Raw genomic sequence first — 25,786 nt, forward strand, 5'->3', positions numbered from 1 at the left:
GGAACCCGTACTCGTTCCTCGAGGGCCCACGTTCCTAGACCTGCTACTGAATATAACTTCTGCCAGGAAGTGACTGCTGCCTACAACACCAGTGAGTTACCATCTCTCTCTCGGTGCTTTCCCTCGAGGGCCTACTTCATTCCAGCTCCTGGGCTGTTCTAAGAGGATATCTTGTGAGTGTACCATCAAGGTTCTGCTCCTGAACTCTGCATACTCACTCACTACCTCAGTTTCTCTACAGCTCAGCCTTCCTGGGATTGCTGTTCCAGTGCCTGATGGACTGCAGCCCAGCCGGGCTTCTCCAGCTCACTACTGCCACCTCTGGTGGTTCTCAAAAACAGTTTAATAAAAGAACTTGTGTGTGTCTGTCTCACAACTCTGAGCCTGACCAGTGGTCCCTTTCGGGATCTTCCCCCGGGGACGTGGTCATCTGCCACCGGCCCAAGGACCCACCCACAACCATCACAAATAATAACAGATTGCTAACTCCATGGATCAGGCACAGCTCAATGCCTTGCAGGCCATACCGGGCCTGGCCCTGCGCAATTCGGAGCAGCAAGATGCCTTGGAGAAACTTACTTCAGCGTTCTATCAGCTACACACACAGAAGGTTCAAGGCACAGCTTCCAATCATGAAGGTCAGTTACAAGAGGTAACTTTAAAGACTGCTGTACCACTGGCAGCTCCAATCCGCTTTTCCAGAGAAATCCAGAAGACCCGGGGCTTTTTAAACCAGTGCTGCATGCATTTTACCTTACAGCCCTCTATTTCCTACGGCTCTCTCCAAGACTACCTATATCCTTGGATGGTAGGGCTTTGCCTTGGGCATCTACCTTGTGGGAACAGAAGGACCCCATTTTGCAGGACTGTTGAGATTACTTACCTGATAATCTCCTTTTCCTTAGTGTAGGACAGATGGACTCAGAACAAGTGGGTATATGTGCTTGTGCTAGCAGTTGTAGACAGATCTGACGTCAGCACGGGTACATATACCCCCACAGGAAGTGAAGCAACACAGTAATCTTCCTTGCAAAAGCCGTTATGGATATATGTGTACTGACGATCAATGAATTAGTGAAACAGGATTCCCCTGACCGATTGATAGTAGCTGGAGACTGTCAGCGCTTCCAACCGGAAGGCGTCGACACCTGGTAGAGTGGACGCTCTTATGTAAGAAAATGACATGGCTTACCCTGAATTGATGAAACCCATGTACACCGGCAGCCGGGCGGGATGCTGAGTCCATCTGTCTACACTAAGGAAAAGGAGATTATCAGGTAAGTAATCTCAACATTTCCTAGCATGTAGCCAGATGGACTCAGAACAAGTGGGATGTACAAAAGCTTTACTCCCGGACTGGGCGGGAGGCTGCCTGAGGACCGCGTAGGACTGCCCTCGCAAATGCTGTGTCCTCCCTGGCCTGGATATCCAGACGGTAAAATCTGGAAAAGGTATGGAGGGAGGACCATGTCGCCGCCTTACATATTTCTGCGGGCGACAGCATCCTAGATTCTGCCCAAGATGCTGCTTGCGCTCTGGTAGAATGAGCCTTGACCTGTAGAGGTGGTGACTTTCCGGCCTCCACGTAGGTCGCTCTGATAACTTCTTTGATCCAGCGGGCTATGGTGGGCCGAGAGGCCGCTTCCCCTTGCTTCTTCCCACTGTGAAGGACGAACAGATGGTCCGATTTCGTACTGCTTCTGTCTTTTCCAGGTATCTGGGCAGCAATCTGCCGATGTCGAGATGGCGTAGCAAACGCCCTTCTTCTGATTTCTTCAAACCCGCCGTGGTTGGCAAGGATATGGTTTGGTTGAGGTGAAATTGTGAGACCACTTTAGGTAAGAAAGAGGGAACCGTGCGAAGATGGATAGCCTCTGGAGTGATTCTAAGAAAGGGATCACGGCAGGACAGTGCTTGTAGCTCTGAGATATGGCGTGCGGAACATACTGCCAGCAAGAACACCATCTTCAAAGTGAGAGAACGGAGAGACAGGCCCTGAAGGGGTCTGGAGGTGGATCTTGTGAGGAAATCCAAAACTATGTTGAGGTTCCACAGGGGCAATGGCCACTTCAGTGGCCGACGAATGTGCTTGACTCCTTTCAGGAAGCGGGAGACATCTAGGTGCGTGGCAATGGTCTTGCCATCCCTCCTGGGACCGTAGCAAGACAGCGCAGCCACCTGAACCTTGATGGAGATTAGGGAGAGACCCTTCTGAAGCCCATCCTGCAGGAAATCCAGAACAATAGGGATTGTGGTCGCATGTGGATTGGTGCCATGAGTGTCGCACCAGGCTTCAATAACTCTCCAGATCCTTATGTAGGTGAGGGATGTGGAAAACTTGCGAGCTCGGAGGAGTGTATCTATCACCGGCTCCGAGTAACCTCTTTTCCTCAGTCTAGCCCTCTCAATGGCCAGACCGTAAGAGAGAATTGAGCCGGATCCTCGTGGAGGATGGGACCTTGACGTAGCAGGTCTCTGAGAGGAGGCAGGGGAAGAGGCTCCCCTGTCAGTAGTCTTCTCATGTCCGCGTACCAGGGTCTTCTTGGCCAGTCTGGTGCCACTAGAAGAACTAGGCCTCTGTGCCTCTGAATCTTGTGTATAAGGGGTCCAGCAGGGGCCACGGCGGAAAGGCGTATAGCAGGGTCCCTGGAGGCCATGGCTGAACCAGGGCGTCGATCCCGTGAGAGAACGGATCTCGCTTGCGGCTGAAGTATCTGGGTACTTGAGCATTGGACCTGTCCGCTAATAGGTCCATGTCCGGAGTCCCCCACTGATCCACAATCATCTGGAAGGCTGTGGGGGACAGGTGCCCTTCTCCCGGATTTAGGCTTTCCCTGCTGAGGAAGTCTGCCGCGGTGTTGTCCCTTCCGGCAATGTGGACGGCGGAGATGTCCTGGAGATTCGCCTCCGCCCAAGCCATCAGCGGGGCTATCTCTAGGGACACCTGTTGGCTTCTGGTTCTGCCCTGTCGCTTGATGTATGCCACCGTGGTGGCGTTGTCGGACATCACTCTGACTGCTCTGTTCCGCAGTCTGTGAGCAAATCGCAGGCATGCTAACTGGACTGCCCGTGCCTCTAGACGGTTGATGTTCCACCCCGACTCTTCTCTGTTCCACCGCCCTTGGGCGGTGAGCTCTTCGCAGTGTGCTCCCCATCCGCTCAGGCTGGCATCTGTGGTGAGCAGAGTCCACGTGGAGGGGAGGACATCTTCGACCCCCTGCTCGTGTGGTCGGACTGCAACCACCACCGTAGCTGGGTCCACACTCCGGCTGGTAGAGGTAGATGCACGGAGTAATTCCGGAAGCGTGGGTTCCATCGAGAGAGGAGGGAGCGTAGTAGTGGTCTCATATGGGCCCTTGCCCAGGGTACCACTTCCAGGGTGGATGCCATGAGACCGAGAACCTGCAGATAATCCCAAGCTATGGGCCGGCTGGCTCCCATCAAGGACCGTAGACACGTCTGGAGTTTTAACCTTCTCTTGGTGGTTAGGCTGACCTTGTCTGCCTGGGTGTCGAACTGGACTCCCAGGTATTCCAATGATTGGGAAGGCTGTAGGCAACTCTTGTTTACGTTGACAACCCATCCCAGGCTTTCCAGCAGGGAGATCACTCTGTTGGTTGCCTGATGGCTCTCCTCTTGGGATTTCGCCCGAATCAGCCAATCGTCTAGGTAGGGATGGACAAGGATTCCTTCCCGTCTGAGTGCCGCTGCCACCGCTACGATCACCTTGGTGAAGGTCCTCGGCGCCGTGGCTAACCCAAAGGGCAAAGCCCGGAATTGGAAGTGTCGTCTCAGAACCTTGAAGCGTAGGTAGCGCTGATGATCCCGATGGATCGGAATATGCAGGTAGGCTTCTGATAGCAAATGTTGCTTACCTGATGTAACAGGTGTTCTCACAGGACAGCAGGATGTTAGTCCTCACGAATGGGTGACATCGAGGATGGAGCCCAACCACGGAAAACTTCTGTCAAAGTTTCAGGAACTTTGACTGGCTCCTACTGGGCATGCCCAGCACGGCACTAACCCTGCAGCCAGCAGGGATCTCCCTTCAGTCTTGTTTCAAAGCTACAGGCAGTGCCGAAAAATAAAATAAAAACGAACCCAACACCGCGGGGTGGCGAGCGGGTTTCGTGAGGACTAACATCCTGCTGTCCTGTGAGAACACCTGTTACATCAGGTAAGCAACATTTGCTTTCTCACAGGACAAGCAGGATGGTTGTCCTCACAAATGGGTGAGTACCGAGCTGAGGATGTCCTAACATGCACCAAATGTACCCAACAGCGTGCAACAGGCACAACAACTGGGGTGGAATTTGGGAGAGGGCATCTGCACCCTACCGGGAAGGTGGAAGGGTGTTGGTACATCATGTTGGAAAAAGGTTACGCAAGACAGATTGGCCGAAGATGGAATCCTGTCTTCCAGCTTTGTCCAGACAATAGTGGGCTGCAAATGTATGGAGAGAACTCCAGGTTGCAGCCTTGCAGATGTCAGGAAGCGGCACCGATCGAAGGTGTGCTACTGAAGTCGCCATGGCCCTCACAGAGTGTGCTTTAACACGGTCTTGAAAAGGAATGCCGGCTTGCTGATAGCAGAAGGAGATGCAATCCGCCAACCAGGAGGAAAGAGCCTGCTTACCCACAGGTTGGCCTAACTTGTTAGGATGGAAAGAGACGAATAGTTGAGTGCTCTTCCTGTGGGCAACTGTACGGTCTAGATAGAAAGCTAGAGCACGTTTACAGTCAAGGGTATGCAGAGTCTGTTCCCCGGAGTTGGAGTGGGGCCTGGGAAAAAAGATAGGTAGTATAATGGATTGATTAATATGAAACTCCGAAACTACCTTAGGTAAGAATTTAGGGTGAGTGCGGAGTACCGCCCGGTCCTGCAGGAGTTTAGTGTAAGGCGGATAGGTAACTAGGGCCTGTAATTCACTAACACTGCGAGCTGAAGTGATAGCCAAAAGGAATAACACTTTCCATGTGAGATATTTTAGGTCACAGGAGTGAAGAGGTTCGAAAGGAGGTTTCATAAGGCGACCAAGAACCAGATTAAGGTCCCAAGAAGGGGCCGGAGGGCGTAAAGGTGGCTTCAAATGGAGCAAGCCTTTAAGAAAGCGTGTTACAAGGGGTTGTACTGAAATAGGGACACCCCCGATACCTTTATGGAAGGCGGCTACTGCACTGACATGCATTCTAATGGAAGAGGTCTTTAGACCTGATTCTGATAGATGCCAGAGATAGTCCAAGAATTTAGAAATTGGACAGGAAAGGGGATCAAGGGACTGAGAAGTGCACCATTATGTATACCTTTTCCATTTGTAAGAATAAGATTTTCTTGTGGAAGGCTTTCGTGAAGCGATCAGGACACGAGAAACTGAATCCGAAAGGTTAAATGGCTGAAGGACTAACCTTTCAACATCCATGCCGTCAAAGACAAGGCTTGGAGGTTGGGATGGAGGAGGCATCCATTGTTTTGAGTGATCAGATGCGGGTCCTTTCCCAGAGGAATGTGCCTGCGGATGGAGAGATCCTGAAGTATGGGAAACCACACTTGGAGTGGCCAGTGCGGTGCTATCAGGATCATAGTTCCCCTGTCCTGACGTAGCTTCACGAGAGTCTTCGACAGAAGAGGAAGTGGAGGGAATGCATAAAGCAGACCGGTTGTCCACGTGAGGGAGAATGCATCCCTCGGCCGAGAGTGCTAGCTCCGAATGAGAGAGCAATAATTGTCCACTTTGTGGTTCTGAGGGGACGAAAAGAGGTCTATATGGGGATAACCCCATTTGTGAAACAGAGAGGTCGCTACCAAGGGGTCGAGTGACCACTCGTGTGGTTGGAAGATGCGGCTCAGCTGGTCTGCCAATACATTGTCTGCTCCCGGTAAGTAGGTGGCCCTGAGGTACATGGAGTGGGAGAGGGCTTCTGCCCAAATCTGCGCAGCTTCCTGACACAGAAGGAAGGAGCCTGTGCCTCCCTGCTTGTTTATGTACCACATGGCCACCTGGTTGTCCGTCTGAATTAAGATTGTGTGGTTCGATAGGCAATCTTGAAAGGTCCTGAGAGCATATCGGATTGCTCTCAGTTCCAGGAAATTTATCTGGTGTTTGGCTTCCTCTGGTGACCAGAACCCTTGAGTTTGTAAATTGTTTACATGGGCTCCCCAACCGATGTTGGAAGCGTCGGTGGTGAGGATTATCTGAGGGTCTGGTGGAAGAAAAGGCAAGCCCTGTAGGAGGTTGGATTGATTTGTCCACCAGGCAAGAGACAGACGGAGTGCATTGGTGATGCGAACAATGGAGGACAGAGGCTGAACAGCTTGGGCCCATTGCAATCTCAGAGTCCATTGCATGATTCTCATGGCCAGGCGGGCCATGGGAGTTACATAAACTGAGGAGGCCATGTGTCCCAGCAGAATGAGGAATTGGCAAGCTGTTGCTGTGCGTTGAGACTGCAACTGGCAAGCTAGGGACACAAGGATTTGAACTCGTTGATGAGGAAGGAAGGCTTTGGCCTGTAAGGTGTCCAAGTCTGCCCCAATGAAGGATAAGGTTTGAGATGGGACTAAGCAGGATTTCTCGTAATTGACAAGAAACCCTAGAGAAAGTAGAGTTTGAATTGTCAGGGTCAGGGAGGACCGAGCGATTTGCTGGGTTGGGGCCCTGATTAGCCAATCGTCCAGGTAGGGGTAGACGTGGACACCTTCCTTCCTGAGGAACGCTGCAACCACCACGAGGCATTTGGTGAAGACCCGTGTTGCGGATGCCAGGCCGAAAGGTAGCACTCTGTACTGGTAGTGATTTCGGCCTACTAAAAAACGGAGGTATTTGCGATGAGATTGAGTTATCGCAATGTGAGTGTAGGCGTCTTTTAGGTCTAGAGAGCAGAGCCAGTCCCCTCTTTGCAGCAGAGGGAGAAGCGAGCTCAAGGTTACCAGCTTGAACTTCTCTCTGTAAAGGTACTTGTTGAGGGCCCGTAGGTCCAGGATTGGCCGAAGTCCTCCTGACGTTTTTGGGATCAGAAAGTACCTGGAGTAGAACCCTAGTCCTTGTTATGAGAGAGGAACGGGTTCTATAGCGTTTGACTGGAGGAGAAGGGATACTTCCTGCTCTAGAAGAACAGAGTGATCGGTGAGTCTCCACGCCTGCCGGGGTGGGGAGTCCGAAGGGAGAGACAGGAAGTTGAGGTGGTAACCCTGTGCAATTATCGCTATCACCCATTGATCTGTGGTGATATGGTGCCATTTTTGTAGAAAATGACCTAACCGACCTCCTACTGGTATGGTTGGAAGAGGGATGTGGCATCTGCTCTCTAATTGAAAGTCAAAAACCCGATGCAGGGCCAGGTTGTGGAGCTGCTGCGGGCTTTTGTTTTCGAGACTGGCGAGGCTGAGCTCTATGGTAAGGCCTCGCAGGCTTAGACTTGGCTAGTGGGGGATAATACTTCCGTGGACGGAAGAATGACTTTTTGGAGTCCTTCTTAAATGGTTGTTTAGAAGGCAAGTTAGAAGGAATAGATGAGAGCTGTTTAAGCGACTCATGATGATCTTTTAGTTCAGCAACTATTTGCTGAATTTGCTCACCAAATAAATTATCCCCTAGACAGGGCAAATCAGAGAGCCTGTCCTGAACTTCCGGGCGAAGGTCAGAAGACTTAAGTCAAGCCCAGCGTCTGGCAGAGATGGCAGTAGCAGAAAGTCTAGTGGAAGTATCAAAGATGTCATAAGCAGTTCTTATTTCATGCTTCCCAGCTTCAAACCCTTTATTTAGTAGGGATTGAAGCTGAGGCTGGAACTGCTCTGGCAAGGCATCTGAGTACTCCTGCATTTGTTTCAAGATGACCCTATTGTATTGGGTCATATATAATTGATAAGAAGCTATTCTGGAAATCAGCATAGCTCCTTGGTATACTTTCCTACCTATACTATCTAGGAATTTATTTTCCTTAGTAGGAGGTATGGAAGAATGTGGCTTTATTCGTTTAGCTTTCTTTTGAGCTGATTCTACCACAACAGAGTGATGGTCTAATTGTGGTTTCTGAAAGCCAGGTGCTGACTGTACGAGATAGGTAGAGTCAGCTTTTTTATTTACTGGAGCAACAGATCCAGGGGATTCCCAATTCTTTTTTAGAAGGTCCAGAAAAACCTGATGAATTGGAATAGAGGTGATGACTTTGGGGGCATCCAAGAATTGGAGCAACTCCATCATCTGGTGCCTGTCATCTTGTTCAGATTGAAGCTGAAAAGGGACCAACTCCGACATTTCCTTCACAAAATTTATGAAAGAGAGGTCCTCAGGAGGGGAACGCTTTCTACTCTCCACAGGAGAGGGTGGTGAAGGCAAATCATCGGTGTCAGTAGAGGTATCCATCACCCCAGGTATCATAAGGATCAGGATGCTGACCTATAGGACCATGAGGGGGCTTGTGTACCTGAAGGCCCCGGTTGAGGCTCCGAGAAATTCGAATGAATTACCGGGGGCATCGAGAATGTTCTCAATCGGTACCGGTGTCGGCACCGAAGGAATCTGTGTCGGCATCGAAGGATTCGGCACCGACATCGAAATTTTCGGTGGAGCTGATGTGCGTATCGCCCCCGAGGAGAGTATCGGTGGCGAGGGACGACAAGGCACTGATGGAACTACCCCCGAAGGGGGAGTCCGGAACGGTGTTTGTCCACCTGATGAGATCGGTGACCCTGGCATTATCGGTGGAAGGGCCCTTGTAAGCGCTTCCATCCGAGCAAGCAGCGGTGCCAGTGCTGCTGGAATCGGGTCGGTGGCCGGTTCCACTCTCGGTGCCGGCGTCGGTGCCGGAGGAGTCTGGAACCGGAGCATCGCCTTGTCGATGGCCTCCTGGACCAGCCAGTCCAGTTCTGCCTGGAGACCTGGGGTGACAAGACCCGGCTCTACGGGAGAGGGAGGCGGAGGCTGAGCCGGAGGGACCACCGTCACCGGTGGAATCGCGGCTCCCAAACCCCGGAGGAGGGTTGCCTCGGTGTCTGCGAAACATGAGTGGACGGTGCCACTTCTGGTCGAGACTTCTTCGAAGGCGGCTCGGACAGTACCGAGGTCGATGACTTCGATTCCTCGACGGTCCGAGACTTATGACGTCGATGGCGATGTTTCTCTTTCCAATCCCCTCGATCTTCGGGGGAAGGGACAGGAGTCGATGGCCGTGAAGACATCGATGGCGGACGGTCACCGGGAGGCTGTCGATGACGATGAGACTTCGACGGTGCCGGTTCCGATGACGTCGATGCAATCGATGGCGTCCGAGTGTGAGCATGGAAAAGGAGTCCCATCTTCTCCATTCTGGCTTTGCGACCTTTTGGTGTCATTAGGGCACATTTGGTGCAAGTTAAGACATCATGCTCACTCTCTAAACACAAAACACAGACTCTATGTGGGTCTGTGATGGACATAGTACGCGTACAGTCCGGGCACAGACGGAACCCCGACACTATGGCCATAGGCCAAAAATTTAGCCGCCGGACAGTCGACTGCCAACAGGCCTCAAGGGTCAAACTCGACGGTAGTCAACAAAAACTTACCGAAGTACCGCGGAGGAAAAATTGAAGGGAGACCCCTGAGGGGCAATTTTTTCTTCAAGAAAGTAGTTGAAGAGATTCCTGTCAGGAATGTGGTAAGAGCTCCTTAACAGCGTGGCAACTGCTACGCGGAAAAAAGAAGACTGAAGGGAGACCCCTGCTGGCTGCAGGGTTAGTGCCATGCTGGGCATGCCCAGTAGGGGCCAGTCAAAGTTCCTGAAACTTTGACAGAAGTTTTCCATGGTTGGACTCCATCCTCGATGTCACCCATTTGTGAGGACAACCATCCTGCTTGTCCTGTGAGAACTCTCATATACCGGCCTATGCTTTCACACATACTCCCTTCTCTCCCCCTCAGACTCATATGTTCACTAAAGAGAGGTTGGCCCCTTGCCCCCTCTTCTGTATATAGTATTTATTATATTTTATTTCATTTCATTTATATATTTATTGCTCCGTTCACCCCTTCTTTATTTTCCTACTCCAAGTTAAGGCTTCCTTGTTATAATGTAACTGTATGCTCCGTATCTCTTGTTGATTGGTTAATTGTATACTCTGCTTAGTTCATTGTAAACCGAATTGATTTGATTTGTATCAAGAAAGTCGGTATATAAAAGCCTTAATAAATAAATAAATAAATGTCTGTGTGCATGCCTGTGAGAGCCTATATGTGACACATAGGCTCTCAGAGATACACACACATGTAAACAGGCATTCACACAGACACACATACAGATGAACGCAAGCTCTAACAGACACATACTCAAGCTCTCACACACACACACACACACACACATATATACATGAATATAAGCTCTGACACACACACACACACACACACACGCGAACGCAATCTCTGACAAACACATGCACACAGGTTCATACATACGGCCTTCCTTTCTCCATGCCATGGTGGGATGAGCCCCCTCGTGGCCCCCTTCATCCTCCTCTTCACTTTGGACTGTGGTGGGATGGCCCCGCTGGCCTTCATACAATTGGGGGGGGGGGGTGCGAGGGCTGGAAACCTGTGAGCAGATGCATGTAGCTAAAAGGCAAAACTGCAGCGGACTTTCCTCATTTTTTGGCTGCCCTGGTAGCCCGCCTCTCTTCTTCCTGGTCTTCTCATTTTCAGCCACAGTGCCCCGTCCTCTCCTACGGCCCCATGCAAGTATGCACACCCAGTCACGCCGGGCCTGCGCTAGAGTTAATTAGGTTATTAACAGCTTTTTCCATCTCTCATCAGGCCACCAGAAATCTTGTACCTTGTCTGTTACAGAGATTCTCACATTTCAGCCAGATGAGCAATCATTTGCTGAAGGGCATGCATCTGAGCAATAGGTAATACTTTAAGCAGAGCTGTGGCCAATTAAGCCCTTACTGGCTCTGAATAGCTGAGCCTGTTAAGCTGGCTTGCTCTGCTAGATGCCAATTAACTCATGTGCCTGCAGACTGTCACACCTATGCTGAATAAGATTTAAACTTTGCAGTATTCTTACAGGCCTTACCCACACTGCTTGGTAAACTAGTAGATATAAGAACATAAGAAATTGCCATGCTGGGTCAGACCAAGGGTCCATCAAATCCAGCATCCTGTTTCAAACAGAGGCCAAACCTGGCAATTACACAAACACCAAGAAGATCCCATGCTTCTGATGCCATTAATAGCAGTGGCTATTCCTTAAGTCAACTTGATCAATAGCAGTTAATGGACTTCTCCTCAAAGAACTTACCCAAACCTTTTTCGAACCCAGCTACACTAACTGCACTAACCACATCCTCTGGCAACACATTCCAGAACTTAATTGTGCGTTGAGTGAAAAAGAATTTTCTCCGATTAGTCTTAAATGTGCTACTTGCTAACTTCATGGAATGCTCCCTAGTCCTTCTATTATCCGAAAGTGTAAATAACAGATTCACATCAACTCGTTGAAGACCTCTCATGATCTTAAAGAACTCTATCATATCCCCCTTCAGCCATCTCTTCTCCAAGCTGAACAGCCCTAACCTCTTCAGCCTTTCCTCATAGGGGAGCTGTTCCATCCCCTTTATCATTTTGGTTGCCCTTCTCTGTACCTTCTCCATCGCAACTATAACTTTTTTGAGATGTGGTGATCAGAATTGTACACAGTATTCAAGGTGCGGTGTCACCATGGATCGATACAGAGGCATTATGACATTTTCCCTTTTATTAACCATTCCCTTCCTAATAATTCCTAACATTCTGTTTGCTTTTTAGACTGCTGCAGCACACTGAGCCAACGATTTTAAAGTATTATCTACTATAATGCCTAGATCTTTTTCCTGGGTGGTAGTTCCTAATATGGAACCTAACATCGTGTAACTACAGCAAGGATTATTTTTCCCTATGTGCAACACCTTGCACTTGTCCACATTAAATTTCATCTGCCATTTGGATGCCCAATCTTTCAGTCTTGCAAGGTCCTCCTGTAATGTATCACAATCCGCTTGTGATTTAACTACTCCGAATAATTTTGTATCGTCCGCAAATTTAATAACCTCACTTGTCGTATTCCTTTCCAGATCACATATACACATACCTATATATATGTATTGAAAAGCACCGGTCCAAGTTCAGATCCCTGAGGCACTCCACTGTTTACCCTTTTCCACTGAGAAAATTGACCATTTAATCCTACTCTCTATTTCCTGTCTTTTATCGTACAACTGTTGCATTTAATGCTGTACCAACAACCAGGACAATAGCCTAACAGCAGGGAGTTATACCTTCCCCTGCAGTACTTGAGCATGCCGCTACTGTTCTTTCTCCAACCTGTACATATCCACAAAACCAGCTGAGCCGCTAATTATCACCTCCAGATAAGGCTCTAGCCTGTTGGTAGCTGACCTGGCTTCTACTTCTGCTCGCCTTCACTTTGAGGAAGGCAGGGGTGGAGAGAGAGAGAGAGAGAGAGAGAGAGAGTGAGAGAGAGCCTTGCAAGCCTCCTGAGAATCCAGGAACCATGTTCTGCACATAAGAGACCACTGTTGTGCTCTGGAGACACTTCAGCCTCCACAGAATACTGGGGCATGTACTGTCCTCTGGTGGTTTTGCAGGCCCGCAGGCAATTGGGAGGGTCTTTCGAGACCTTAGGCAGGGCCTGGGTAACTGCTAACACTGGGAAAACCCAGAAGCTTGACAAGGGCAGATCCTAGGAGACATAACCCCTAGGGGTCAATATCAAAGGAGCAACAAGGTCTCAACTAGACCAAGGTACACCCTGACTCTGAGAGCTATGTTCTCTTCATGTGTCTGTCATTGCTGGAGACAGAGAATACTGGTTTTGGCTAGGACCATACCTCCTTTATAGCCCCGAGTGAGGTCATGAAAATGGTGTGTCCTCTGTCAGCTGTGGCCGAGGTAAATTCCAATTGTAATGACTAGTCTAGCAGAATAAGAAATATTTTGTTAGAGGAAACCACGATCCTGGGGTCTAGTGCCTTGTGATTTTAGGTTCCTAAATTTACCTAATCAAATAGGAGCAATTTTTTAATTTAAAAATCTAGGCACTTAACTCTTTAATTAAGTCTCCTAGACCTTTTAAAAATAAGGCTCAGTGCTATCAGCCACTCAGGATAGAATTTTGAAATTCATTAACCACAAAGTTCACATTAAATTTTCTTCATTATCTGAATTATACATGAAAAATGCATATTACATTATATCACTACTATGGCACTTATACCCAGGGCATCTTAAATCAAGTTTAAAATGTTACATACGTGAAATCAGATCAAAACACTTTTTTTCTTCAGCATTTGGTTTCACCTGGCAGGTCAGCAGATTCAATTTAGCAGGCTGCCTGTTGGACTAAAAGAAGAACGTTTGTCATGAAATAGAGTCAATTACTGATAAAAATAAAGTTATCTAAAACATATATACTTGTATTTACAGTCAGCAAACTGCAGCGGTCACTTGCTTCTATAAATATGTTGTAAACAGCAAAACTGCTAATCCAGAGACAGCCAGGGTAAGTGAAATGTAAGAAACAGAAAATGTGATTTAATACAGATTTTTAAGTACAATGAGATCAATATTCAAATCCATTTCGATGGATAACTCACAAATTATCCATCTAAATGGAAGTTTTGCAATATTCAGCTACTTATTTATTTATTTAGGAGTTTTTTATATACCAAGGTACAGCAAAAAAAATGCCTTCACTCCGGTTTACATTTACAACAACCTGTTACATCTAAAGCATTTAAACAGAAACTGGAACTGGTACTGAACAATAACTTAGTGCAATAAATAAAAACCAACGATATAAATCATAAAACGAGGTATATAGCTGTGCTCAAATTATGTCTGGGGAAGAATTGTTAGAGGGAGAAGATTGATGAGGTTTCAGTGAGTTAGTGAAATAGTCATTGGAATGATATTGCATACCCGAAGAGGGGATGCAGTAGGTGTGGTCTGTTGTGTTATCCTATGCAGTTTTTGAGTGTTTGGCTGAATAGCCATGTTTTGAGTTCTTTTTTGAAAGCTTTAAGGTTTTCTTGTGAGCTCAGGTGTTGTGGTAAGGAGTTCCATAGATTCGGGCCAGCAATGGAAATGGCTCTACTTCTTGTGGAGGACAGTTTGGCTAGCGGTAGTGGTGGCACTTCTAGATGTAGGTTACTTGTTGACCTGGTCATACGTAGTGACCTGTGTACATGTATGACATTGTCCAGAGCTGTGTTGTCGGCTTTATGAATTGCATTGTGTAGATGTCGGCTTTATGAATTGCATTGTGTAGAATTGTTAGAACTTTGAATTCTATTCTTTTGTCTACCGGAAGCCAGTGTAGATTATTGAGTACGGGGGTGATGTGGTCGGATCTCTTTTTACCAGTTAGGACTCTGGCTGCGGCATTCTGTAATAACTGAAGTGGTTTTAAGGCTGTTTTAGGTAGACCTATTAAGAGTGAGTTGCAGTAGTCTAGGCTGGTGAAGATGAGGGCTTATAGGACGGTTCTGAATTCTTGGTGGTGAAGCAATGGTTTTAGGTGTTTGAGTATTTGGAGTTTACGGAAGCCTTCTTTTGTTTTAGTTGCAATGTGTTTTTTGTAGTTTAGATCAGGGGTCCCCAACCACCGGTCCGCGGACCAGGACCGGGCCGTAGGGGGTCTTTTGCCGGTCCGCGGTGCCGCCAAGCACCAGCAGGTGTATCGCATGCTCCCGGCCTCTCCCGCTGCTCTTCCTTCCCTGCTGCCGTTACCGCTGGGCTATCAACACGTTCAAGCCCAGTGGGAACGGCAGCGGTGCTAGAAGAAGCAGTGGCACTCGTGGCTGGCCTTTCCTTCTTCCTGCCCCCCCCCCCCCCCGTGACCCGGAACAGGAAGTGATACACAGTGCGCGGGAAGGAGAATGAGCCGTGCCGTGTGATAAAGTAGCAGCGGCGGCTGCAGCATCGGCCCCCAAGCAATCGAAGCAGCCGGTAATCGAGTAAGGAGACAGCAGCATGAGCCTCCCGCGGCCGATGGGATTCTTCTTTCTTGGCCTTCGGGGGCGGGAGCAGGAGGCTGCTGCAGTTACCATTTGTGCTTGGGGGGGGGGGGGGGTGAAGAGAGAGAAGCAGCCAGCCAGCCTGTGTGTAAGTGAGAGAATGTGTGTGTGATTGAGAGCCTGTGTGTAAGCGAGAGAATGTATTTGATTGAGAGCATGTGTGTGATTGAGAGAAACTGGTCAGAGAGCTGATGTTTGTGTATATGTGAGACAGTGAACGTGACTGCTCAGGGAAATGACTGATGTGTATGTGAGAGTGTGAGGCATTAGGGAGGAGACTGATGTGTGTGTGTGTGTGTGTGTGTGTGTGTGTGTGTGTGTGTGTGTGTGTGTGTGTGTGTGTGTGTGTGTGTGTGTGTGTGTGTGAGAGAGAGAGAGAGAGAGAGAGAGAAAGAAAAAGCATGGAAGTGAGAAATCTGGGTATGTGAGAAAGCATGGGCGTAAGAAGCCTGGTGTTGGGGGGGGTGGGGGGGTGTGCGTGTGTGAAAGAAAGCATGGGAGTGAGAAGTCAGTATCTTTGTGCATGCATCAGAGAGACTGGTTGGTAAGGTGACGGTGTGTGTGTGTGAATGTGAGAGAAAGAATGTGATTCAGGGAATGAGAAGCCTGCGCACGTGGAAAGTGAGCATGGGAGTGAGAAACCTGGGTGTATGTGAGACTCAGCATGGGAGTGAGAAGCCTGTATATCTGAAAGGGAACATGGGAGTGAGAAGCCTGTGTGTATGCGTGAGAGAGATCAGGTGACTGGTGTGTGTGTGTGTGTGTGTGTGTGTGGGTGTGTGTGTGTGAGAGAGAGAAAGAAAAAGCATGGAAGTGAGAAATCTGGGTATGTGAGAAAGCATGGGCGTAAGAAGCCTGGTGTTGGGGGGGTGTGCGTGTGCGAAAGAAAGCATGGGAGTGAGAAGTCAGTATCTTTGTGCATGCATCAGAGAGACTGGTTGGTAAGGTGACGGTGTGTGTGTGTGAATGTGAGAGAAAGAAAGTGATTATGGGAATGAGAACCCTGTGCATGTGGAGAGAACAAGCAATGGAGTGAGAGGTGTGTAGAGGTGTGTGTGTGTGTGTGAGAGAGAGAAAGTGATTATGAGAATGAGAAGCCCATATTTGTAAGTAGAACACAGGAGTGGGAAGCCTGTGTGTATGTATGGCATGAGAGAAACTGTTCAGGAAGGTGACTGGTGTGTGTGTGTGTGCCAAAGACTGTTTGGGAGATGATTGGTGTGTGAGAGACAGAAACTGGTCATGGGGGCATGACTGGTATGGTGTGTGTGTGAGAGACATGGGCTCTAAGGAAGAGGACTATGAGTATAGAGCTTAGCTTCTACTGCTGCTTCTGGTGTGTGCCACGGCCTGCATGGAAGGAGAGTATGAGAGCTGCTGGAGGGGGTAAGTAAAGGTAGCTTTTTAAGTTTATTTTTCTTGATGGACTGCCATTTTAATTATGTGATGTCTGCTTTTTTGAAATATTTTATTGGTGTTTGGAGCATGTTTAATAGTTTTTATGAGTTTTTAATTGTTGGATGTTATTCTGTTCATAGCTGTTTTGAAACATTTATTCTGCTTATTAGTATAGTTTTACAATTATTTCTGTGTGGGGATCTATAACTGCTTGCTAGTTCTGTTTTCCTAATGAGAGGTGTATTGGTTTTTAGGACCAGATTTAATATTTGTAGTGTTGCCTTTTCATAGATAGGGTTGCTCCTGTTTGAGTGTATTCCATAATACAAGTGTAATTGTTTGCGGATTAGTTTATGTGCATTACTACAGATCCTGGGAGTATGTTAGGTCGGTTCTGTGTCTGTTACTGAGATGAGATATTTTACTAGCTTGTAAGTGTTTGTATCAATCTTATTTGTTGTGTTTTCTCAAGAGGACATGCATTGGTGGTAAACTGCTGTCTTTTCATAAGTAGGGCTATTGAGCCTGGAAGTAGGAGTTTGAGTTGCTGTTACTGAGATGACACCAGAACATCTTTTTTGTAGGGTGAGTTGTATGGGGAATGTCATAATTCTGCTTTACAATCATTATTGTGGGTCAGGGGGGTTCCCGTGGATGCAAACTATACTTTTACATCTAGCCCCGTGACGATCATGGGTCAGTGTGTCATGCATGTGAGAACCTATGGTGAGTTGAGTCACATTCACATTATAAATGCCATAATTAAATAAGTATGTACTAAAATGCAACCCCCTCTATAACCCTGCCCCCATATGACCAAAGCCCCGCCCCTGCCCCACCCCCACCCCACGGAAAAATGGTCTTGCTTAAAGCCGGTCCCTGGTGCAAAAAAGGTTGGGGACCACTGGTTTAGATCGCTGTCAATCCAAAAGCCAAGGTCTTTTACGTTATCTTTGAGTTGTATGTGGAGGTTGTCAATTTGGAGGGGTAGTGTGGTTAATGATCCTGAGTTTTTTCTTCCGATTAGAATGCATTCGGTTTTGCTCATGTTTAGACATAGTTTTAGGTGGTTTAGCATATTTCGAATTGTATTGAGGTGTGTGGCTGTTATCGACAATGCGTTTTCTAAGGTGGAAGTGATTGGAATGAGGAGTTGAATGTCGTCAGCATACATGTAAGTAAGTTATTCCTAGGCTTGATAGGAGTTGGCAAAGGGGTAGTAGGTAAATATTGAAGAGTATGGCCGATAGAGCCGACCCTTGTGGTACTCCTGTTTCAAGGGGATGGCTTCGGAAGATTTGTTGTTGACGGAGACTTTGTAAAACCTGTTATATAGGAAAGAGGAGAACCAGCCTAGAGTTTTGCCCGCGAGCCCAATGGTTTCTAAGCTAGCTATTAGCGTCTTGTGGTCAACTGTGTCGAAGGCTGCGGAAAGATCGAGGAGGATCAGTAGGTGGCCAATTTTGTTATCGAATCCTCTTAGTATAGCATTGGAGAGGTTGAGTAGAAGGGTTTCTGTGCTGAGATTTTTCCTGAAGCCGTGTTGGGTGGGATGTAGCATTTTGTGGTTGTCAAGATGTTCATTGAGTTGTTTCAGGACCGCTTTCTCAGTCAATTTAGCAAGGAGGGGTAGGTTTGATATTGGGTGGTAATTATTCAGGTCTTCTGGGTCAAGGTTTTTCTTCTTAAGTATTGGTTTGATTGATGCAATTTTTAGCTTGGTAGGGAGCTCGCCTTCCTTGAGTGATTTATTGATAATTGCTGCGACTATCGGGGCTATGGAGTGAGCGATTTCCTTTTGTTCTCGAGTGGGGATGGTGTCAATGTCATGATGTGCTGGGTTTATTTTTCTTAGTATTTTTTCTGTTTCAATAGGAGAGATTGGTTCGAAATTGAACCATGGCGTTATATTGCATGTGGATCTTTGATTTTCTATGTTCGAGGGGGTGTTGAAGGCATCAGTTATTTTGTTCTTGAAGAATATGGCTAGATCTTGGCTTAGATTTTTGGTAACGGGTTCGTTGGAGCTGATGTTTTAGGAGATGAGGTTGTTTACTATGTTGAACAGAGTTTTGGAATTGTTGGTGGAGTTTTTTTTTTTTGACCTTAGTAATCACGTTTAGTGATTAGTATTGTTTTATTGTAGGTGGCTAGTTGTTTGCGGTATCTCTGCTGTGTGATGGGTTGTTTGTTTTTTTGCCATTCTTTTTCGAGTTTCCTGAGGTCGGATTTCATTTTTCTTAGTATAGGGTTGAACCAAGGGTTCTGTTGTCCTCTCTTATTCTTTAGCCGTTTGAATTTCTCTGGGTTTATGTTGTTTGCGGTGTCTTCAGTGATTTGAAACCAGGATTGGATAGCGTTGTTTATGTTTGAGAGGTCTAGATTTGCTAGCTGATTTCCAAGTTCTTGTTGGAGAAGATCGGTTTAGAAAGGTGGTCGGTATTTGAAGAAACTTTGTGTTTCGTTAGATTTGGCTGAGTTATTGGAGTTCATTTGTGTCTTGCATTGTAAGAGATAGTGATCAGACCAGGGGACTGGGCTGTATGAAATGGAAGTGTCTGAGAAATGGCCATTAGTGAAGATCAGGTCCAGTGTGTGCCCAGCTTTATGTGTGGGGTTGTTCACTTGTAGGTTGCAATTTAGACTTGATAGCATATCTAGAAGGGTTTGGCAGTTTTGTGATCTGGGGCTGGCATCCGTATGGAGGTTAAAGTCGCCAAGAATGATCGTTGGTTTTTTCATGTTGATGTTTGTTATTATGAATTCCAGGCGTGGGGAGATGTCATTATCTAGAAGTTTGGGTGGGCAGTATACTAGGCATATTTGCAGGATTTGCGAGTCGAAGAGAGCAATTTCATATTGTTTTGGGAGGTTGTGTGGGATCACTTTCATTGAGAGGTGTTTTTTTTATGAGAAGGAGTAGCCCACCTCCCCTTCGGGATTTGCGAGGGATTGAAAAGGTATCGTAGGCATTGTTGTCTAGTTGGTTCAGTAAGACTTGATCGGTGTTTTTGAACCAGGTTTTGGTTATGGCAAAGAAATCGGGGTTTTTTTCTTGTAGTATGTCAGATAACATGTATTTTTTGGTTAAGGATTGAGCATTATTGAAGAGGAAGGTGAGATATAGAATGGTATTGATATTTTTCATTAGTGGGATGTTTATTAGGTGTCTGTGTCCTGAAGTTGTGTTTTGGGAGGTGTCGCCATCTTTGTAGTGTCTTCTTTCATTTGTGGCTAGTGGTTTCGTTGGTAGATGCTTGTTGGGGGTATGGATCAGAGGAGGATGTTATGAGAGATGTTGAAGTTGTAGGATCAGTCTGGGATACTGGGTTGGATCAGGATGAGTGGTGGAGGTTGACTGCGATCTGGATGGGTGTTGGAGGAAGGGTGATGCGAGCTGGATGAGTGCCGGAGGCTGACCTGTGAGTTCTGGATGAGTGCTGGAGGCTGACTGGTGAGTTCTGTATGGGTGTTGACGGAGGATGATGTGGTCTGGATGAGTGTGATCTGGATTAATACTGGAGGCTGATTGAGGTCTGGGTGAATGCTGGAGGTTGACTGATGAGATCTGGGAGAATGCAGGATGGGCGGGTAGGATAGTTCGCATGGAGCTCACCATTCAGCTGGAGATGGAGGAGTCCTTAATATCTGCCATAGAGCAAGTCTTTCGAGAAAAGCTGGAGGAGATGGAGAAGTCCTTTAAGGAACTGGCTGGAAACTTTTGCTGGTGGCACTTGGGGCTGCACGAAGGGGCGCACAAAGGGGCCTGCCCCTTCGTTGCACGGCGCCTAGCCACGCTGGGATTTAAAGTTCCAATCGGGGCTGTCCCCCGATTGGCTGCTCTGCGTCTGCTTCCCCGATTGGCCGAAGACTCGGAGCTGCGTCCGGAAGCGAAGAGGGAGCACGGCCTGGATCGGGAGGCTGCCTCGTGGTCGGTGCCACGAGAGACCGAGGGTAAGAGTAAAATCTATAAGGCCATGCTGGGTCAGACCAAGGGTCCATCAAGCCCAGCATCCTGTTTCCAACAGAGGCCAAAACCAGGCCACAAGAACCTGGCAATTACCCAAACACTAAGAAGATCCCATGCTACTGATGCAATTAATAGCAGTGGCTATTCCCTAAGTAAAATTGATTAATAGCTATTAATGGACTTCTCCTCCAAGAACTTATCCAAACCTTTTTTGAACCCAGCTACACTAACTGCACTAACCACATCCTCTGGCAACAAATTCCAGAGGTTTATTGTGCGTTGAGTGAAAAAGAATTTTCTCCGATTAGTCTTAAATGTGCTACTTGCTAACTTCATGGAATGCCCCCTAGTCCTTCTATTATTCGAAAGTGAAAATAACCGAGTCACATCTACTCGTTCAAGACCTCTCATGATCTTAAAGACCTCTATCATATCCCCCCTCAGCCTTCTCTTCTCCAAGCTGAACAGCCCTAATATCTCTTCAGCCTATCCTCATAGGGAAGCTGTTCCATCCCCTTTATCATTTTGGTTGCCCTTCTCTGTACCTTCTCCATCGCAACTATATCTTTTTTGAGATGCAGCGACCAGAATTGTACACAGTATTCAAGGTGTGGTCTCACCATGGAGCGATATAGAGGCATTATGACATTTTCCGTTCTATTAACCATTCCCTTCCTAATAATTCCTAACATTCTATTTGCTTTTTTGACTGTTGCAGCATATTGAGCTGACGATTTTAAAGTATTATCCACTATGATGCCTAGATCTTTTTCCTGGGTGGTAGCTCCTAATATGGAACCTAACATCGTGTAACTACAGCAACGGTTATTTTTCCTTATATGCAACACCTTGCACTTGTCCACATTAAATTTCATCTGCCATTTGGATGCCCAATCTTCAAGTCTTGCAAGGTCCTCCTGCAAAGTATCACAGTCTGCTTGTGATTTAACTACTCTAAATAATTTTGTATCATCTGCAAATTTGATAACCTTACTCTATTTCCAGATCATATATATATATATATATATATATATATATATATATATATTGAAAAGCACCGGTCCAAGTACAGATCCCCGAGGCATTCCACTGTTTACCCTTTTCCACTGAGAAAATTGACCATTTAATCCTACTCTCTGTTTCCTGTCTTTTAACCAGCTTGTAATCCACGAAAGGACATCGCCTCCTATCCCATACCTTTTAGTTTACGTAGAAGCCTCTCATGAGGGACTTTGTCAAATGCCTTCTGAAAATCCAAATACACTACATCTACCGGTTCACCTTTATCCACATGTTTATTAACCCCTTCAAAAAAATGAAGCAGATTTGTTAGGCAAGACTTCCCTTGGGTAAATCCATGTTGACTATGTTCCATTAAATAATGTCTTTCTATATGCTTTACAATTTTGTTCTTGAGAATAGTTTCCACTATTTTTCCCGGCACTGAAGTCAGGCTCACTGGTCTATAGTTACCTGGATCGCCCCTGGAGCCTTTTTTAAATATTGGGGTTACATTGGCCACCCTCCAGTCTTCAGGTACAATGGATGATTTTAATGATAGGTTACAAATTTTAACTAATAGATCAGAAATTTCATTTTTGAGTTCCTTCAGAACCCTAGGATGCATACCATCCGGTCCAGGTGATTTGCTACTCTTTAGTTTGTCAATCTGGCCTACTACATCTTCCAGGTTCACAGTGATTTCGTTCAGTTCGTCTGACTCATCACCCCTGAAAACCATCTCCGGAACTGGTATCTCCCCAACATCCTCATTTGTAAACACGGAGGCAAAAAATTCATTTAGTCTTTCTGCAATGGCCTTATCTTCCCTAAGAGCCCCTTTAACCCCTCTGTCATCTAATGGTCCAACCGACTCCCTCACAGGTTTCTTGCTTTGGATATTTTTAAAAAAGTTTTTATTATGAGTTTTTGCCTCTATGGCCAATTTCATTTCAAATTCTCTCTTCGCCTGTCTTATCAATGTTTTACACTTAGCTTGACAATGCTTATGTTTTATCCTATTTTCTTCAGATGGATCCTTCTTCCAGTTTTTGAAGGATGATTTTTTGGCTAAAATAGCCTCTTTCACCTCACCTTTTAACCATGACGGTAATCGTTTTTCCTTCCTTCCACCTTTCTTAATGCGCGGAATACATATGGACTGCGCTTCTAGGATTGTATTTTTAAACAATGTCCATGCCTGTTGAACACTTTTAACCTTTGCAGCTGCACCTTTCAGTTTTTTTCTAACTATTTTTCTCATTTTATCAAAGTTTCCCTTTTTTAAATTTAGTGTTAGAGCTGCAGATTTACTTATTGTCCCCCTTCCAGTTATTAGTTTAAATTTGATCATGTTATGATCACTGTTGCCAAGTGGCCCCACCACCATTACTTCTCTCACCAAATCTTGCGTTCCACTAAGAATTAAATCTAAAATAGCTCCCCCTCTTGTTTGTTCCTGAACCAATTGACTTCTCCTCCAAGAATTTAACCAAACCTTTTTTGAACCCAGCTACACTAACTGCACTAACCACCTCCTCTGGCAACAAATTCCAGAGCTTTATTGTGCGTTGAGTGAAAAGGAATTTTCTCCGATTAGTCTTAAATGTGTTACTTGCTAACTTCATGGAATGCCCCCTAGTCCTTCTATTATTCGAAAGTGTAAATAACCGAGTCACATCTACTCGTTCAAGACCTCTCATGATCTTAAAGACCTCTATCATATCCCCCCTCAGCCGTCTCGTCTCCAAGCTGAACAGCCCTAACCTCTTCAGCCTTTCCTCATAGGGGAGCTGTTCCATCCCCTTTATCATTTTGGTTGCCCTTCTCTGTACCTTCTCCATCGCAACTATATCGTTTTTGAGATGCAGCAACCAGAACTGTACCCAGTATTCAAGGTGCGGTCTCACCATGGAGCAATACAGAGGCATTATGACATTTTCCGTTCTATTAACCATTCCCTTCCTAATAATTCCTAACATTCTATTAGTATCAGTCTTCAGGTACAATTGATGATTTTAATAATAGGTTACAAATTTTAACTAATAGATCTGAAATTTCATTTTTTACTTCCTTCAGAACCCTGGGATGCATAACATCCAATCCAGGTGATTTGCTACTCTTTAGTTTGTCAATCTGGCCTACATCATCTTCCAGGTTCACAGTGGCTCGGTTAAGCTCATCCGACTCATCACACTTGAAAACCATCTCCGAAACTGGAATCTCTCCAATATCCTCATTAATAAACACAGAAGGAAATAATTAATTTAGTCTTTCTGCAATGGCCTCATCTTTGCTAAAAGCACCTTTAACCCCTTGGTCATTTAACAGTCCAACCAACTCCCTCACAGGTTTCTTGCATCTGATATATTTTTTTTAAGTTTTTATTATGAGGTTTTGCTCTTCAGCCAACTTCATTTCAAATTGTCTCTTCGCCTGTCTTATCAATGTTTTACACTTAACTTGACAATGCTTATGCTTGTCCCTGTTTTCTTCAGATGGATCCTTCTTCCAATTTTTGAAGGATTTTGTTTTGGCTAAAATAGCCTTTTACCACACCTCTTAACCATGCCGGTAATCATTTTGCCTTCCTTCCACCTTTATTAATGTGTGGAATACATCTGGACTGCACGTCTAAGTTTGTATTTTTAAACAACGTCCATGCTTGTTGAACACTTAACCTTTGAAAATTTAGTGTTGAGCTGTAGATTTACTTATTGTCCCCCAGTTATTAGTTCAAATTTGATAATGTTATGATCACCGCCATTACTTCTCTCACCAAATCCTGCATTCCACTAAGAATTAAATCTAAAATAGCTCCCCCTCTCATTGGTTCCTGAACCAATTGCTCCTTGAAGCAGTCATTTATTCCATCAAGGCACTTTATGTCTCTAGCATGTCGTTCTGTTACATTTACCCAGTCAATATTGGGGTAATTGAAATCTAATATCAATGTCCGGAGAATCAAAAAGTTACCCAACTAAGGAAATAACCCAATCAAAACCAAATGGGAACTATAGGTCAAATTATAATTATAGCCTAAATGAAGGTGTCAACAAGCCTGACATTGTTTCAACCGAAACCAACCGGTCTTCTCAATCATTCACCTTCAAAATTTTATTGCACTATAATTTTTTTAGAACTTTTCAAAAACCTTTTTTCATAAAATGTAGTTGTAAATCACAGTCGAGAGAATATATTCCAAAAAGACCAACTCCTAAAATCATTAGATAGCGTCCAACATGGCCGGTGTTTCGCAGTGCTTCTTCAGGGGCATGTAAAAGTTCTTAATCAATTAATTAATCCTCCGTTCGTGATAAGAGATGTCCAGACTGAAATGGCACATATTCCAACTTGATAAAGAAATTGATTAAGAACTTTTACATGCCCTTGAAGAAGCACTGCTATTGCGAAACACTGGCCGTGTTGGGCGCTATCTAATGATTTTCAGAGTCTGTCGTTTTGGAATATATTCTCTGGACTGTGGTTACAATCTAAATTTTAAGAAACAATTTTTTTGAAAAATTCTAAAAAATTATAGTGTAATAAAGTTTTGAAGGTGAATGATTGAGAAGACCGGTTGGTTTTGGTTGAAACGTCAGGCTTAACACCTTCATTTAGGCTATAATTATAATTTGACCTATAGTTCCTATTTGGTTTTGATTGGGTAATTGAAATCTCCCATTATTACTGCACTGCTAAATTGATTAGCTTTCCTGATTTCTCTTAGCATTTCATCATTTGTCTGACCATTTTGTCCAGGTGGACGGTAGTATACTCCTATCACTATACTCTTACCCAACACACATGGTATTTCTACCCATATAAATTCCACTGAGCATTTAGTCTCTTGAATGATCTTTATCCTGTTGGACTCTATACCCTGAACATAAAGTGCCACACCCCTACCAAGCTGATCCTCCCTATCATTGCGGTATAATTTGTACCCTGATATAGCACTGTTTCATTGGTTGCCTTCCTTCCACCAGGTCTCTGAGATGCCAATTATGTCAAACTCATTATTTACTGCTATACACTAACTCTCTCATCTTACTTCTTAAGACTTCTGGCATTGGCATAAAGACATTTCAAAGTGTTTTTTGTTTGTATTAACAACCTCCTTTTCAGTTGATAGGGATAATTTGGAAATCTTTAGCTCAGGTGATTTTTTTTTTCAGATATGCACATAGACTACAGTTGCTTTTATTGGAAGCTCTGTTGGGATGCCTTAACTCTATTTCATTAATATCCTTCAAGGATACATTCCTCTGAACTATGCACTGCTGAGTGACTGCTGGCTTTCCCCCATGTTCTAGTTTAAAAGCTGCTCTCTCTCCTTTTTAAAAGTTAGTGCCAGCAGCCTGCTTCCACTC

The 25,786-nt window shown here is 45.7% G+C and overlaps 1 protein-coding gene across 10 annotated transcripts in view; it reads right to left on the reverse strand.

Moving 5' to 3' along the window:
• Positions 1 to 25,786, reverse strand: part of ASAP1 (ArfGAP with SH3 domain, ankyrin repeat and PH domain 1) — a 975,348-nt gene that overhangs the window by 489,128 nt on the left and 460,434 nt on the right. For all 10 annotated transcript variants that reach the window (XM_029592039.1, XM_029592032.1, XM_029592035.1 and 7 more), the window contains one exon: positions 13,283 to 13,370. In XM_029592039.1, the coding sequence (XP_029447899.1) occupies positions 13,283 to 13,370 (88 nt within the window). The remainder of the gene's footprint in view (positions 1 to 13,282; positions 13,371 to 25,786) is intronic.

The sequence above is a fragment of the Rhinatrema bivittatum genome, chromosome 2, assembly GCF_901001135.1.
Source record: "Rhinatrema bivittatum chromosome 2, aRhiBiv1.1, whole genome shotgun sequence".
In the NCBI taxonomy this organism is placed as follows: domain Eukaryota; kingdom Metazoa; phylum Chordata; class Amphibia; order Gymnophiona; family Rhinatrematidae; genus Rhinatrema; species Rhinatrema bivittatum.